The following is a 16,808-nucleotide window of genomic DNA, read 5'->3' as shown; positions in this document are numbered from 1 at the left end:
GCCTACACACCACCAAAGCTACCGGTGATACCATCATCAGTCCTCAGTAGTTAGGGGGCATGACAGGACCATGGCATATTGCAGACAATCTCACAAGCCTGGTGGGTGTAAGGGAAATAAATAAGTCGTATGATGCGGTCCGGTCATAGCATCAACTTGTCCAGAGATCATGGAGAAGGCGTTTTTTTCTTTCTATCTGTTGTTGGAACATTTGTATAGAAATTTGAGAAGAGGAACCTTCAACGTGACAATTAAATTAAATTAAAATCTGAAACGTGGAGCAAAACTCTACACCTTGGCCAAACTAACACTGGACAATTTACCGAACAGTTTAGCTCACCTTACTGAGACCATCCCACACAGTTCCTGCAGGTGAGACACCTTTACACAGGTCATGTACAGATGTGTAGAGACTTTTTCACAGTCAGTTTTAACTCTCCTAGCTGTGGATTAGTGATTAAAGAAGATTAAAGATTAAAGCTGCCCTCTTCCTCATGACTGTCACCCACATTCACACTTACTCTTACTAATAGAAAACATTCTCCTGACCATCTGTCCGAGTATTGGGAACTGATCACTTCAGAAAAGTAACCCTAACCCTAACCTTATGCTTATCACTTACACACACACACACACACACACACACACATTATACTGGAGGTACAATAAGAGTTTATTTATTGCTGATAAACAAATGTAATAGTAGAAGTTTCATTACTGTTCAGTTTGTGTGTTTAAGCTACATTATACTGGATTAGTCATAAACAATCTAATATGTAGGTTTAGTTTATTTATCTCAGCTGATTCATATTTACAGTCCTGACATTTCATCATCTAATGAACCACAACAAAGCATTGTACAAGCAAAATCTTACCCATTATCATTATCCTTTTAAAATAGTAATAGTCACATACACTCACCGTCCACTTTAATAGGAACACCTGTACACCTGCTCATTTATGCAATTATCCAATCAGCCAAATACACACAACAGTCTCTATACAGAATGGTGAAAAAAAAACATCCTGTGAGCGGGTGTTCAGTGTGAAAATCCCAGGAGATCAGCAGTTTCTGAAATACTCAAACCAACCCATCTGGTACCAACAACCATGCCACGGTTAAAGTCACAGAGATCAGACTTTTCCTCCATTCTGATGTTTGATGTGAACATTAACTGAAGCTCTTGACCTGCATCTGCATGGGTTTATGCATTGTGCTGCTGCCACATGATTGGCTGATTAGAGAACTGCATGAATGTGCAGGTGTACAGGTGTTCCTAATAAAGTGGACGGTGAGTGTATGTTCTTCACAACACTTTGTAATGTTTATTTGTACAGGTTAATGTAATCCATAATCATCTGAGGTTGGGAATGGGAAGTCGGAATGAAAATGACCAGAACCTGTAAAGAAGTGGAAAAGAGTAAAATGATCAGATATTCATCAGATTTATCAGAATCAATTATCAGACTCCTCACAAGAAAAATCAGTGTAAACACTGTGTGTGTGTGAGTGAGTGTGTGTGCGAGAGAGTGTGTTTATGTGTGTGTGTGTGTGTGTGTGTGTGTGTGTGTGTGGGAGAGAGAGAGAGAGAGTGTGTGTGTGTGTAGAACCAAGGCAAGCTGATTTGAAGGATTTGAACGATACAAACAGTAAAAGTAAATAATAAAAATGCTGATGGAAATATTTCAGAAAGGATATTAAACTGATTCCTTCAGCTGAGAATCACTTGCTGCTGTTGAGGTCGGCCCACATGACTAGCCTAAAGTTTGGCATGAGATTGCTATGGACGGTGCCACATGGACAACCTAAAGCTGACTGTGGATGTTCTCACTTGGACATCCTAATGATTAGACTTACTAAAGACAGTTTACACTCAGCTCTCATTCATCATACAGTGGAGAACTTCACTTTGATACGATAGACTTAAAGCTAAAACTCTACTGAAATCAGAACTGCTCGACTCTACAACTATAGAAGAGGAATGATTTATAATCACACTATCCCGTGTCACCCAGAACAGGAAGAGTTCCCTTTTGAGTCTGGTTCCTCTCAAGGGTTCTTCTCCTCATATGGTCTCAGGAAGTGTTTCCTCTCCACTGTCACCTCTGACTTGTTCATTAGGGATTTAAATCTAAAGCTAGATCCGGATTTCTGTAAAGCTGCTTTGTGACAGTGTCCATGATAAAAGTTCTATACAAATAAAATGTCAAAAGTCTGTCCTATCTGTCTAAACACACTAAGTCACATTAAATTACTAGTGTGTGTGTGTGTGTGTGTGTGTGTGTGTGTGTGTGTGTTTCTGTCAGTAACTCACTCTAGTTTCTCCAGTGTACAGTGTGGATCCTTCAGTAGATCAGAGAGCAGCTTCTCTCCTGATTCTCCTGGATTATTGCGTTTCAGATTCAGTTCTCTCAGGTGTGATGAGGTGTTTGACCTCAGAGCTGAAACCAGAACAGCACAACCTTCACCTGTAATACTGCAGCCTTCCAGCCTGTAGAGAGATCAACAATTATAGATCAACCTACACACTAACACACACACACACACATGAACACACACACACACTCATACACACACTCACTCACACACACACACACACACTCATACACACACTCACTCACTCATACACACACTCACTCACTCACTCACACACACTCACTCACACACACACACACACACACACACACACACACACACACACACACACAAGAGAACAAACACACAAACACACACACGCACACGCACACAAACGCATGCACACACACACACACACACACACACACACACCGACTGCCTTGTTCCAAACCCAACACAGTATAGTGTAAACCTGGCAACCCTACTGCACCACGTTCTCTCAATGAAGCACACTCTGAGACGCGGGGGCAATTAGCATATGAATGAGAGATCCATTACATTAACATTTAGCACTTATACTTACTATTTAGTCTTAATATTTATATTGAACATTTACACTGAAATGTATTTGATACGAGTCACTATCACCATCTAATGTTCAAAAAAGTCAGAGAGAAAAGAATATTTTTACATTTGTCTCCCCATATCTGTCAGCCCCTTGTTATACATCAGACTTGTTGATTTACATTTTAATATTATTAGGTTTATACTATAATAGTGACAATAAAATAAACAAAATGTGTGTGATGAGGCGCACGGTGGCTTAGTGGTTAGCACGTTCGCCTCACACCTCTAGGGTCGGGGGTTTGATTCCCACCGTGGCCCTGTGTGTGTGTGTGGAGTTTGCACGTTCTCCCCGTGCTGTGGGGAGCACAGTCCAAACACATGCATGGTAGGCTGGTTGGCGTGTCCAAAGTGTCCGTAGTGTATGAATGGGTGTGTGTGAGTGTGTGTGATTGTGCCCTGCCATGGACTGCCACCCTGTCCAGGGTGTACCCCGCCTTGTGCCCCATGCTCCCTGGGATAGGCTCCAGGTTCCCGTCACCCTGAAAAAGGATAAAGCGGAAGAAGATGGATGGATGTGTGTGATAATCTGACCTCAGTATCTCCAGTGTACAGTGTGGATCCTCCAGTCCAGCAGAGAGCAGCGTCACTCCTGAATCCTGCAGGTTATTCTCACTCAGGTCCAGTTCTCTCAGTCTGGAGGAGTTTGATCTGAGAACTGAGGACAGAACTCTACAGCTTTCCTCTGTGAGATCACACCGACACAGCCTGGGGGAGAAATGATGATATATCAGAACACTGACGTGTGTGTGTGTGTTTTCAGTGTCAGTTTTCAGTTTCAGTGTTAATAAATTGTAAATATAAATATAAATATTAAATTAAATGGTTAAATATAAATGATAAATATAAAGTTAGTGATTTAAAAGCAGATATAAAAACGGTCCTCAGCAACAAATATCTTTTAAAGTAAATAATCTGAATTAAATCAAACCAGTTTCTACAAACGTATGCTATGGAAAATGAAAAATTTAAACACAGAGTGTGTAGTCCTATCTACAATGTACAGAACCATTTCTGTTCTCAATGGAAATCCAGAAAGGCCATCAGTTATTTTTTTATTCTGATCTTAAGATAATAAATGCTATTTTCTTGACATAACAAAAGTTTCTTTCTTGAGGTCACAACTGATTTTTCTCATGATTAAATGCATGGTTAGGTATACATGCTGCACATCATGGATGAGCACATCTGTTTTTACTTTAATCAGCATCTGCTCCAGGAGGAAACAGCTGGCACAGTCGTAGTGATGCTGCCTCACACTTCCAAGTTCCAGGTTTGAGTCTGAGCTTGGGTTCAATTTATTTGTTCTAAATTTCCCCCTGTGGATCAATAAATTCCATCTATCGATCTCTTTATCTGTCTGTGCTAGTGTACACACTTTTCAAACGATCTAAATCCCCATCATTTGAGAAAGTGACTCAGAGATCTACAACTATACTGTGGTGGACACTACAGTGATCCTGAACAGCTGCTCATTTATGTTTTACTGCAACTATTGATTCAGGATGCTTATTTGGGACCGTGATGTCATCACAAAACAGGAAATCCTGAAATTAGTCTCTGCTATGAAATTACAGACATACAGAAATACAGAAGTAGGTCAATGTAAAAGTAGCAGCTGTAGCAGTAGCTTGTCGGGTAGGCAGTGTAGCTACCGCTAATGTGCTGTGTACCTACTTTTCTACATCTGTACATCTGTAATTTCATAACAGAGAGGATTTTCAGGTCCCAAACAAGTCTCCTGAACCCAAACAAAAAACCCTGCCACCTGTGGACTTGCTCTTTACACCGACTGCCTTGTTCCAAACCCAACACAGTATAGTGTAAACCTGGCAACCCTACTGCACCATGATCTCCCAATGAAGCACACTCTGAGACACGGGGACAATTAGCATATGAATGAGAGATTAATTTCATTAATATTTAGCATTTCTACTTACTATTTAGTTTAAATATTTATATTTAAGATATATATGTAAGATTTAATATTTAGATTTTATATTAGGCTCAACATTTACAATTAATGCTTATATTTAACAATTATCTTTATATTGAACATTTAAACTGAAATGTATTTGATACGAGTCACTATCTAAACGTAACAGAACGGCCTCAAATGTTCAAAAAAAGTCAGAGAGAAAAGAATATTTTTACATTTGTCTCCCCATATCTGTCAGCCCCTTGTTATACATCAGACTTGTTGATCTACATTTTAATATTATTAGGTTTATACTATAATAGTGACAATAAAATAAACACAATGTGAAAGTGATGATCTGACCTCAGTATCTCCAGTGTACATTGTGTATCCTCCAGTCCAGCAGAGAGCAGCGTCACTCCTGAATCCTGCAGTTTATTCTTACTCAGGTCCAGTTCTCTCAGTCTGGAGGAGTTTGATCTGAGAACTGAGGACAGAACATTACAGCTTTCCTCTGTGAGATTACACTGACGCAGCCTAGGAGAGAAATTATGATACATCAGTACACTGACATGTGTGTATACGTCTTACACACACATACAGACAGATATCACAGGTCTACATGTTCGTAAGAAAGATAAGAGGAAGAAGGTAATAATCCAGTCTGAAGCAGCAGGTATCTTTATTTATAGCACAGACTTTTATTCAGTGTGTTTTAGCAGCTTTGGGGAAAGTGTTACATTTAAGTAGAGACTCAGGTCAAATAACAGTTTTCAGTTTCGGTGTAAAATTTTAATATACAACCCCAATTCCAAAAAAATTCCAAATCTCATAAACCCGTATATTATTCACAATAGAACATAGAAAACATATCAAATGTTTAAACTGAGGAAATGTACAGTTTTAAGGGACAAATAAGGGAATTTTTAATTTGATGACCGCAACACGTCTCAAAAATGTTGGGACGGGGCAACAAAAGTCTGGAAAAGTAAGTGTTATTAAAAAGAAACAGCTGGAGGTTAATTGGGAACAGGTCAGTAACATGACTGGGTATAAAAAGAGGATCTTAGAGAGGCGGAGTCTTTCAGAAGTAAAGATGGGCAGAGGTTCACCAATCTGTGAAAAACTGTGTCTACAATTTGTGGAACAATTTCAGAATAATGTTCCTCAATGTAAAATTATGAAGACTATGAATATCTCATCATCTACAGTACATAATATCATCAAAAGATTCAGAGAATCTGGAGAAATCTCTGTGTGTAAGGGACAAGGGTGAAAATCAATACTGCATGCCCGTGAACTTCGGGCCCTCAGGCGGCACCGCATTAAAAACAGGCCTGATTCTGTAATGGAAATCATTGCATGGGATCAGAAACACCTCCAGAACTCACTGTCTGTGAACACAGTTCACCGAGCCATCCACAAACGCTGGTTAAAGCTCTATGATGCAAAGAAGAAGCCATATGTGAACATGATCCAGAAACACTGCCGTCTTCTCTGGGCCAAAGCTCATTTAAAATGGACCGAGGCGAAGTGGAAAACTGTTCTGGGGTCAGATGTATCCAAATTATATATTATTTTTGGAAACCATGGACTTTGCATCCTCTAAACTAAAGAGGACTAAAGAGGAGTTCAAAAGTCTGCATCTCTGAAGGTATGGGGTGCATTAGTGCCTATGGAATGGGCTGCTTGCACATCTGGAAAGGCACCATCAATGCTGAAAGGTATATACAGGTTTTAGAGCAACATCTGCTTCCATCCAGATTCTATCCCATCTTTACTTCTGAGAGACTCCGCTGCTCTAAGATCCTCTTTTTATACCCAATCATCTTACTGACCTGTTCTGAATAACATATGGGTTTATGAGATTTGTAAATCATTGCATTCTGTTTTCAATTTACATTTTACACAGTGTCCCAACTTTTTTAGAATCGGGGTTATAAATCTCAGTGTTAAACCTAAATATGAAATGAAATGGTTAAATGTAAATGTTAAATATAAACTTAGTGACAGTTAATTAGGGATGTGAAAAACAATGTTTATTTTTAGATTTAAGATTTATATTTAATATTTATATTCAACATTTATATTGAACATTTAAACTGAAATGTATTTGATACGAGTCTCTATCTAAATGTAACAGAACGGCCTCAAATGTTCAAAAAAGTCAGAGAGAAAAGAATATTTTTACATTTGTCTCCCCATATCTGTCAGCCCCTTGTTATACATCAGACTTGTTGATCTACATTTTAATATTATTAGGTTTACACTATAATAGTGACAATAAAATAAACACAATGTGAAAGTGATGATCTGACCTCAGTATCTCCAGTGTACAGTGTGGATTCTCCAGTTCAGCAGAGAGCAGCGTCACTCCTGAATCCTGCAGTTTATTCTCACTCAGGACCAGTTCTCTCAGTCTGGAGGAGTTTGATCTGAGAACTGAGGACAGAACTCTACAGCTTTCCTCTGTGAGATCACACCGACGCAGCCTGGGAGAGAAATGATGATATATCAGAACACTGACCCGTGTGTGGGTGTGTGTGTGTGCGTCTGCGTGTGTGTGTGTGTCTGTGTGTGTCTATGTGTGTGTGTGCGCGTCTGTGTGTGTGTGTGTGTGTGTGTATGTGAGTGTGTGTGTATGTGAGTGTGTGTGTGTGTGAGTGTGTGTGTGTGTGCGTGCATGTGTGTGTGAGTGTGAGAGTGTGTGTGAGACTGTGTGTGTGTGTGTGTGTGTGTGTGTGTGAGAGAGAGAGAGAGACTGTGTGGTGTGTGTGACTGTGTGCGTGTGTGTGTGTGAGACTGTGTGTGTGTGGGAGTGTGTGTGAGAGAGTGTGTGTGTGAGTGTGTGTGTGTGAGAGAGTGTGTGGTGTGTGTGACTGTGTGTGTGTTTGTGTGTGTGTGCGTGTGTATGTGTGAGTGTGTGAGAGTGTGTGTGAGTGTGTGTGTGTGTGTGAGAGAGAGAGTATACGTCTTACACACACATACAGACAGATATCACATGTCTACATGTTCGTAAGAAAGATAAGAGGAAGAAGGTAATAATCCAGTCTGAAGCAGCAGGTATCTTTATTTATAGCACAGACTTTTATTCAGTGTGTTTTAGCAGCTTTGGGGAAAGTGTTACATTTAAGTAGTGACTCATGTCAAATAACAGTTTTCAGTTTCGGTGTAAAATTTTAATATACAACCCCAATTCCAAAAAAATTCCAAATCTCATAAACCCGTATATTATTCACAATAGAACATAGAAAACATATCAAATGTTTAAACTGAGGAAATGTACAGTTTTAAGGGACAAATAAGGGAATTTTTAATTTGATGACCGCAACACGTCTCAAAAATGTTGGGACGGGGCAACAAAAGTCTGGAAAAGTAAGTGTTATTAAAAAGAAACAGCTGGAGGTTAATTGGGAACAGGTCAGTAACATGACTGGGTATAAAAAGAGGATCTTAGAGAGGCGGAGTCTTTCAGAAGTAAAGATGGGCAGAGGTTCACCAATCTGTGAAAAACTGTGTCTACAATTTGTGGAACAATTTCAGAATAATGTTCCTCAATGTAAAATTATGAAGACTATGAATATCTCATCATCTACAGTACATAATATCATCAAAAGATTCAGAGAATCTGGAGAAATCTCTGTGTGTAAAGGACAAGGGTGAAAATCAATACTGCATGCCCGTGAACTTCGGGCCCTCAGGTGGCACCGCGTTAAAAACAGGCCTGATTCTGTAATGGAAATCACTGCATGGGATCAGAAACACCTCCAGAACTCACTGTCTGTGAACACAGTTCACCGAGCCATCCACAAACGCTGGTTAAAGCTCTATGATGCAAAGAAGAAGCCATATGTGAACATGATCCAGAAACACTGCCGTCTTCTCTGGGCCAAAGCTCATTTAAAATGGACCGAGGCGAAGTGGAAAACTGTTCTGGGGTCAGTTGTATCCAAATTATATATTATTTTTGGAAACCATGGACTTTGCATCCTCTAAACTAAAGAGGACTAAAGAGGAGTTCAAAAGTCTCCATCTCTGACGGTATGGGCTGCATAAGTGCCTATGGAATGGGCAGCTTGCACATCTGGAAAGGCCCCATCAATGCTGAAAGGTATATACAGGTTTTAGAGCAACATCTGCTTCCATCAAGATTCCATCCCATCTTTACTTCTGAGAGACTCCGCTGCTCTAAGATCCTCTTTTATACCCAATCATCTTACTGACCTGTTCTGAATAACATATGGGTTTATGAGATTTGTAAATCATTGCATTCTGTTTTCAATTTACATTTTACACAGTGTCCCAACTTTTTTAGAATCGGGGTTTTAAATCTCAGTGTTAAACCTAAATATGAAATGAAATGGTTAAATGTAAATGTTAAATATAAACTTAGTGACAGTTAATTAGGGATGTGAAAAACAATATTTATTTTTAGATTTAAGATTTATATTTAATATTTATATTCAACATTTATATTGAACATTTAAACTGAAATGTATTTGATACGAGTCTCTATCTAAATGTAACAGAACGGCCTCAAATGTTCAAAAAAGTCAGAGAGAAAAGAATATTTTTACATTTGTCTCCCCATATCTGTCAGCCCCTTGTTATACATCAGACTTGTTGATCTACATTTTAATATTATTAGGTTTATACTATAATAGTGACAATAAAATAAACACAATGTGAAAGTGATGATCTGACCTCAGTATCTCCAGTGTACAGTGTGGATTCTCCAGTCCAGCAGAGAGCAGCGTCACTCCTGAATCCTGCAGTTTATTGTCCCTCAGGTCCAGTTCTCTCAGTCTGGAGGAGTTTGATCTGAGAACTGAGGACAGAACTCTACAGCTTTTCTCTGTGAGATTACACCGACGCAGCCTGGAAGAGAAATGATGATATATCAGAACACTGACCCGTGTGTGTGTGTGTGTGTGTGTGCGTCTGCATGTGTGTGTGTGTGTATGTGTGTGTGTGCGCGTCTGTGTGTGTGTGCGTGTGTGTGTGTGTGTGTGTGTATGTGAGTGTGTGTGTGTGTGTGTGTGTGTGTCTGTATACGTCTTACACACACATACAGACAGATATCACATGTCTACATGTTCGTAAGAAAGATAAGAGGAAGAAGGTAATAATCCAGTCTGAAGCAGCAGGTATCTTTATTTATAGCACAGACTTTTATTCAGTGTGTTTTAGCAGCTTTGGGGAAAGTGTTTTTGGAGAACATTTACACTCGGACCCACAGTTCAATACCAATTTCCCCCAATTACAATGTTACATTTTTAAAATGTTAAACGGTAAACAAAATGTTATATAATATTGTGTCTATGGGGCACAAATGTAAAAAGTTGATTATTCTTTTCTCTCTGACTTTTTTTGAATAATTGAAGCCGTTCTGTTACATTTAAGTAGTGACTCATGTCAAATAACAGTTTTCAGTTTCAATGTCAATTTAAATATAAATAAAACGTAAAACCTTAATATTAAATGAAATGGTTAAATGTTATAGAATATATTAATAAAGCACAATCTAATAATCAATATGAGATATCAAGCATGATCAATATGTATAATCAATACTTAGAAGATAAGATAAGATATAACTTTATTCATCCCCGTAGGGGAAATTTAGGTCAACATAGCAGCACGAAGGAATATAAAAGAACAGAACAGATGCCGTATTGTAGAAGTATTCACACACTATTTACACTATACAATCAATAATAATTATTTACAACCAGATAATGTCTCAAAGAAGAAGCATAATCTAAAGTTAGAAGAGTCTTGTGTTTTCCCTTGTTATACATCAGACTTGTTGATCTACATTTTAATATTATTAGGTTTATACTATAATAGTGACAATAAAATAAACACAATGTGAAAGTGATGATCTGACCTCAGTATCTCCAGTGTACAGTGTGGATTCTCCAGTTCAGCAGAGAGCAGCGTCACTCCTGAATCCTGCAGTTTATTGTAACTCAGGTCCAGTTCTCTCAGTCTGGAGGAGTTTGATCTGAGAACTGAGGACAGAACTCTACAGCTTTCCTCTGTGAGATTACACTGACGCAGACTGGGAGAGAAATGATGATACATCAGTACACTGACATGTGTGTATACGTCTTACACACATACAGACAGATATCACATGTCAGATATCACATGTCACATGTGTGTGTGTGTGTTTGCGTCTGCGTGTATGAGAGAAAGAGTGTGTGTGTATGTGTGTGTGTGTGAGAGAGAGAGTGTGTGTGTGTGTGTGTGTTTGCGTCTGCGTGTATGAGAGACAGAGTGTGTGCGTGTGTGTGTGTGTGTGTGTGAGTGTGATTTTGTTTGTGTGTGTGTGTGTGTGTGTGTGTGTGTGTGTGTGTGTGTGTGTGTGTGTGTGTGTCTCCACAGCCTGGGAGAGAAATGATGATATATCAGAGGATTTTAAGAATCAATACTTTCAATGTTGATATTTCCTTTAAAAACTGAAAACATAAAAATGTCAATACTCAGTGTGTTTATTTATTTATTTATTTATTTATTTATTTATTTATTTATTTATTTTTATTAAAATAGTGTGATCCTTCTGCCATCTGCACACATGCAGTCAGAGAGAGATGCACAAATGAGAGAGAGGAAGAGATTAGAGTAATTATCTGATTAGAGTAATTACTGACGAGCATCATTCAGTCAGTTCACTCTTAATCTATATATAAAGAAAATGTATTAAACATAAACAAAAATAAAATTCTACTGTATGTAATGATGTTCTCTTCAATACGCTCCTCATTCTCTTTACATACAGATTAAGAGTGAACTGACTGAATGATGCTCGTCAGTAATTACTCTAATCAGTACCATTAGTGTTATATTAAAATAATAAACACTGCACTAATAAATTAAGAATAAAAAGATACCTACTCAGCTTTTCTGGAGGCTTTGACCACTGGCAGCAGATTCAGAAGACATTCCTCTGATGGGTAATATTTCATCAAAACAAACTCATCCAGATCCTCTTCTGAGTTCAGCAACACAAACTCCAGAGCTGACCACTGAGCAGGAGAGAGTCTGACTCCACTGAGACGACAGTCACCTCCTCTGTTCAGGTAACGTTGGACTTCCTGCACTAGAGAATGATCATTCAGTTCATTCAGACAGTGGAACAGATTGATGGATTTCTCTGGAGGTGGATTCTCCCTGATCTTCTTCTTGATGTACTCGACTGTTTCCTGTTTGCTGTGAGAACTGCTTCCTGTCTGGGGCAGTAGGTCTCGTAAGAGAGTCTGATTGGACTCCAGTGAGAGACCCAGAAGGAAGCGGAGGAACAGGTCCAGGTGTCCATTCTCACTCTGTAAGGCCTTGTCCACTGCACTCCTCAGGAAATCAGACATGTTTGACTTGGTGAAAAGATCAGACCAGGTTTGTTGTTTTGCAGTCTTTTTGTTGATGAAGGAGAGAAATGCGTATAAAGCAGCCAGAAACTCCTGAACACTCAGATGTACAAAGCTGAACACCTTCCCCAGGTGAAGACCAAACTCCTCTCTGAAGATTTGGGTACACACTCCTGAGTACACTGACACTTCTCTCACATCAATGCCACACTCTCTCAGGTCATCCTCATAGAAGATCAGGTTTCCTTTCTCCAGCTGTTGGAAAGCCAGTCTTCCCAGTGCCAGGATACTCTCTCTGGTCTGCTGAGGATCAGGGTCACATTTCTGATGGTACTTTTGGTCCTTGTGTTTGATCTGAAAGATCAGGAAGTGTGTGAACATTTGAGTCAGAGTCTTGGGGATCTCTCCACTCTCTGCTTCACCCAACATTCTCTCTAGAACAGTGGCTGAGATCCAGCAGAAGACTGGGATGTGGCACATGATGTAGAGGCTTCTTGAAGACTTCATGTGTGAGATGATTTTATTGGCCAGGCTCTGATCACTGATCCTCTTCCTGAAGTACTCCTCTTTCTGAGGATCACTGAACCCTCGTACCTCTGTTACCTGGTCTACACACTCAGGAGGGATCTGATTGGCTGCTCCTGGTCGAGAGGTTATCCAGAGGAGAGCAGAGGGAAGCAGATTCCCCTTGATGAGGTTTGTCAGCAGCACATCCACTGAGGCTGACTCTGTCACATCACTCAACATCTCATTCTTCTGGAAATTTAGAGGAAGTCGACACTCATCCAGACCATCAAAGATGAACAGGACTTTGTTGATCTCACAGTCTATTAATCCTAATTCTTTTATTTCTGGGAAAAAGTGATGAAGAAGCTCCATCAGACTGAGATGTTTCTGCTTCATCAGATTCAGCTCTCTAAAGGGAAGTGGAAACATGAAGGTGACGTCCTGATTTGCTTTTACTTCAGTCCAGTCCAGAATGACCTTCTGCACAGAGACTGTTTTTCCAATTCCAGCAACTCCTTTAGTCAGCACTCTTCTGATGGACTTGTCTTTAAAGAGATCATTACATTTGATGGGTGTCTCCTGTGTTGCTGGTCTCCTGGACGCTGTCTCAATCTGTCTCACCTCATGTTCATTATTGACGTCTCCACTCCAACCCTCTGTGATGTAGAGATCTGTGTAGATCTCATTCAGAAGTGCTGAACTTCCAGGCTGTGAGATTCCTTCATTAATTCTTTTACATTTCTCTCTCAGTGTGGATTTGAGTTCTCGCTGGTGCACAGGGACGAGTTCTGATAAAAAGAAGAATAAAATGTACACTCTATGATCATCTCTGTTGACTATTGATATTTTCATAGCTGTGTATCATATGTAATGTCAGTACTGATCTGTTATTATATTGTGTTGATAAAAGCACATCATTATGATGAGATGTGTTTAATAAATTTAGAGCAGTTTCCGTCCTCTAAAGTTAAAGTGATGTTATAACCCCATGAGCTCTTACTGTTCTGCAGTGTGTTAGCGAGATCTGTGAGGTTCATGTTCTTCAGGAAGTGCAGTGTGATCTTCAGCACTCCCTCTCTGACACTGCTCTGATCCTCCTCATCCTCCACCTCCCTCTCAGAGCATGCTGGGTAATCTGGACTCAGGAGCTTCTTAAATCTCTTCAGCTCATTCTTTATCAGACTGATGACTTTGTGCTCCAGCTCCTGATTAGAAACAGGAAGAAAAAATACAAAAACTCTATAATGTCACACGAGTGTGTGTTCATTACCGAATATAAAACTACATTTTGTCTGATTAATCATAAAGATTCTACACGCAGATGTAATAAATAAAAGTTCTGCACCAAATACAGCTTTGGGATTAGAATAGTGTATTCCAGGCCGATTCAATAGGTGGCATCCAGACAAACTGGTTTCAGCTGAGGACGTAGACGAGTAAATAAATGAAGGTGAGTGATTGAACATTTCTGTGTGTTTGAAACCAATGAGGAAAACACAATACACTCGTGTTCTCTCTTAGTGTTGCTCAGTATTTTGTTCTGTCACATTGCAGTGAGAGTGGAATAGGTGTAATGATTACTCACATCTCTGCAGCACACACATAGAGATATTCATTACAATGCTGGGATTAGTACACACACACACACACACACACACACCTTGAATACGTCCTCCAAATGACTTTTCTCAGTGAATTTTGATTTATTCTTCTGCGGTCTATGAACAAACAAAACAGGTGTTAAAAGTTGAACAAGGACTATAAATCATATTCATAACTACAAACACAAACCAGTGAATACACAGATATTTGAGAGATGTTTGATTATGTGAGAGTGTGAGAGATAAAACACTGCACTCATACATTACACTGTACTCACCTCAGATCAGTAGCACAGTCTGTGTCTCTGAAGTGTATTGGATGATCCATTGACCCGTCACTCTTCATGGACACACAGCTGGGTTCAGGTGAGTCTGATCTCTTACCCTGAATCAGACTAAACACACACAACCACGGAATCATTATTACTGTTCTGTAGCAATACTGAATAATGAACCTGTAGTTAAAATCTGATGATATTCCTTATTAACACTGATACGATTCTTTACCCTTCATACTTTATCCAGCTACAGGGACTTGGGGTTAGACGTGTTGCTCAGTAGCTTAATGTCACTAATCATCAGCTGGTTTTGAACATCTCGAGACAAAGCTGCTGAATTAAACTATTCACTAGTCACTTTTCACAGATACACATCAGAGTCTGATCTGTTTAGTGTTGGTGAATGTGGGAACATTTCTGTTTTTCACCGAGTCACACCCTTCACTCACCTCTCATCTTTCTTTCTGTCCTGTTCCATAGACACACTCATTTTGGAGGTCATGTCTCCTCCTACAGTTTACACCTGTAAACCTACACACACACACACACACACACACACACACACACACACACAGTAACAGTGATTTGGTGGTTTAATGTCTTACTCTAGTCCAACATGTGTGTGTTAAATCTAACTCTGTATCATCACACGGTTCACTTACAGTAAAATCAAGTCCTACAGTAAACTGTGTAAGTTACAACTTCAGTAAAAATCAACTGAACTGTTCTTCATCTAGTGTAGATTCATAACATTCACATATTATAGCTTTAGATTTAGATACTTACTGTGTTTTTCTCCTGAGAACCTTTTACAGTCCAATCGTCACTAAGTGGAGTTTCACTTTTACTTAAACTGGAACTGGTTTAATTCACAGAGAAGAACCTGAAGGAGGTGGAGTCAAGGAACACACACACACACACACACACACACACACACACACACACACACATAGATAAAATCTATTCACGCATGCCAACTGTACACCTGTACTAACATGAGAGATCAGGGTTCTTCAGATCTGGCCCTCGGGTCCACTGTGCTGCAGAGTTTAGCTCCAACCCTAATCAAACACACCTGAACAAGCTAACCAAGGTCTTCAGGATTACTAGAAAATTACAGGCAGGTGAGTTTGGAGGTTGGAGCTAAACTGTAGCTGTGAAGAACCCTGTGATAGATCATGCTTCACTGTTGCTGATATCAAATGTAGTAACATTTTAGACCTCATTGACAAGCATACGTTACTGTATGTCATCATAACCATAATTACCGTAAAATACTGTTCATTTTTATTATTTGTTATGTTTATATTACATCTGATCATTTCTCAAAACGCATGAATAAAGTATGATTTTCCCCAGATTTCTACTAGCCCTAGCTCTGTAACCCGTGGAATCTCAAACTAAATATTATTTTTTTTACACCAGAATGCTACTATAGAGGACGTATTTGTGTGAAAATTTCAGCTTCGTATCTGGTCCCCCACCAGAGATATATAACCTTGAAATTCAGGGGAATTTAAAAAAAAAAATGGCACTTTCTCACCCCGATTAAAAAAAGAGAAGTCTCAAACCTGAAATGTTCTGCATGCATACTATACTTACCCAGATACCCCCTAAAATTAAAACTGAGACTCGAACCCTTCCCATTATAAATTGACCCTAAAAGTGGAACTGTGAGCAATCTTGAGAATTACATTAGGACTTAAGTTCTAAGTCGAAGGAACAAGAATGTGCGAAATCTTTATATATGTACATGTACCTTATAATGTGTTCTAGAGATCAGTTTTTGATTCAAGGAGCTAGAACCATCCTGAACTGAGATATTGAGGTTTCCGTAAACAGCTGAATAACCAAAATGACTGATGCACTGAAATCAGTAATTACTCTCAGTTCTGCTGATTTGATTGACAATAAGTGGGATAGAAGCTCCAAGTAAACAGTTTACCTGCTATTACATATTATTATACCACCATGGAAAATGTATACGCATGGTCAGTAGTAACAGATCCCATTCAGTGCATAGAAATGTGCATACACTGCTTACACACAAAACTCTGTATATACATCTTGATAAATGAGACCCCAAATATTCACAAATTTTAATTAATATATAGACATAATATATATATAATTTTATACCATGGTCTGTCTGAA

At 39.2% G+C, this 16,808-nt stretch overlaps 1 protein-coding gene across 6 annotated transcripts; it reads right to left on the bottom strand.

Moving 5' to 3' along the window:
- Window positions 1–649: 649 nt before the first annotated feature.
- Window positions 650–16,791, bottom strand: LOC128615533 (NACHT, LRR and PYD domains-containing protein 12-like). Of its 6 annotated transcripts, XM_053637711.1 has the most exons (13): window positions 15,441–16,791; window positions 15,104–15,185; window positions 14,655–14,771; window positions 14,436–14,493; window positions 13,776–13,980; window positions 11,799–13,563; window positions 10,789–10,962; window positions 9,603–9,776; window positions 7,217–7,390; window positions 5,262–5,435; window positions 3,515–3,688; window positions 2,316–2,492; window positions 650–1,401 (listed from the first exon to the last, which is right to left on the bottom strand). In XM_053637711.1, exons 2-13 carry the CDS (start codon window positions 15,154–15,156, stop codon window positions 1,356–1,358), a joined length of 3,291 nt encoding a protein of 1,096 aa, XP_053493686.1. In that variant the 5' UTR covers window positions 15,157–15,185; window positions 15,441–16,791; the 3' UTR covers window positions 650–1,355. The 6 variants fall into 6 exon arrangements, with proteins under 6 accessions (XP_053493686.1, XP_053493712.1, XP_053493704.1 ...); XM_053637737.1 differs by lacking the exon at window positions 5,262–5,435; XM_053637729.1 differs by lacking the exon at window positions 7,217–7,390.
- Window positions 16,792–16,808: the final 17 nt, after the last annotated feature.

Source organism: Ictalurus furcatus, chromosome 1, assembly GCF_023375685.1.
Source record: "Ictalurus furcatus strain D&B chromosome 1, Billie_1.0, whole genome shotgun sequence".
Lineage (NCBI taxonomy): Eukaryota > Metazoa > Chordata > Actinopteri > Siluriformes > Ictaluridae > Ictalurus > Ictalurus furcatus.
This window is presented reverse-complemented; position numbering and strand designations above follow the sequence as displayed.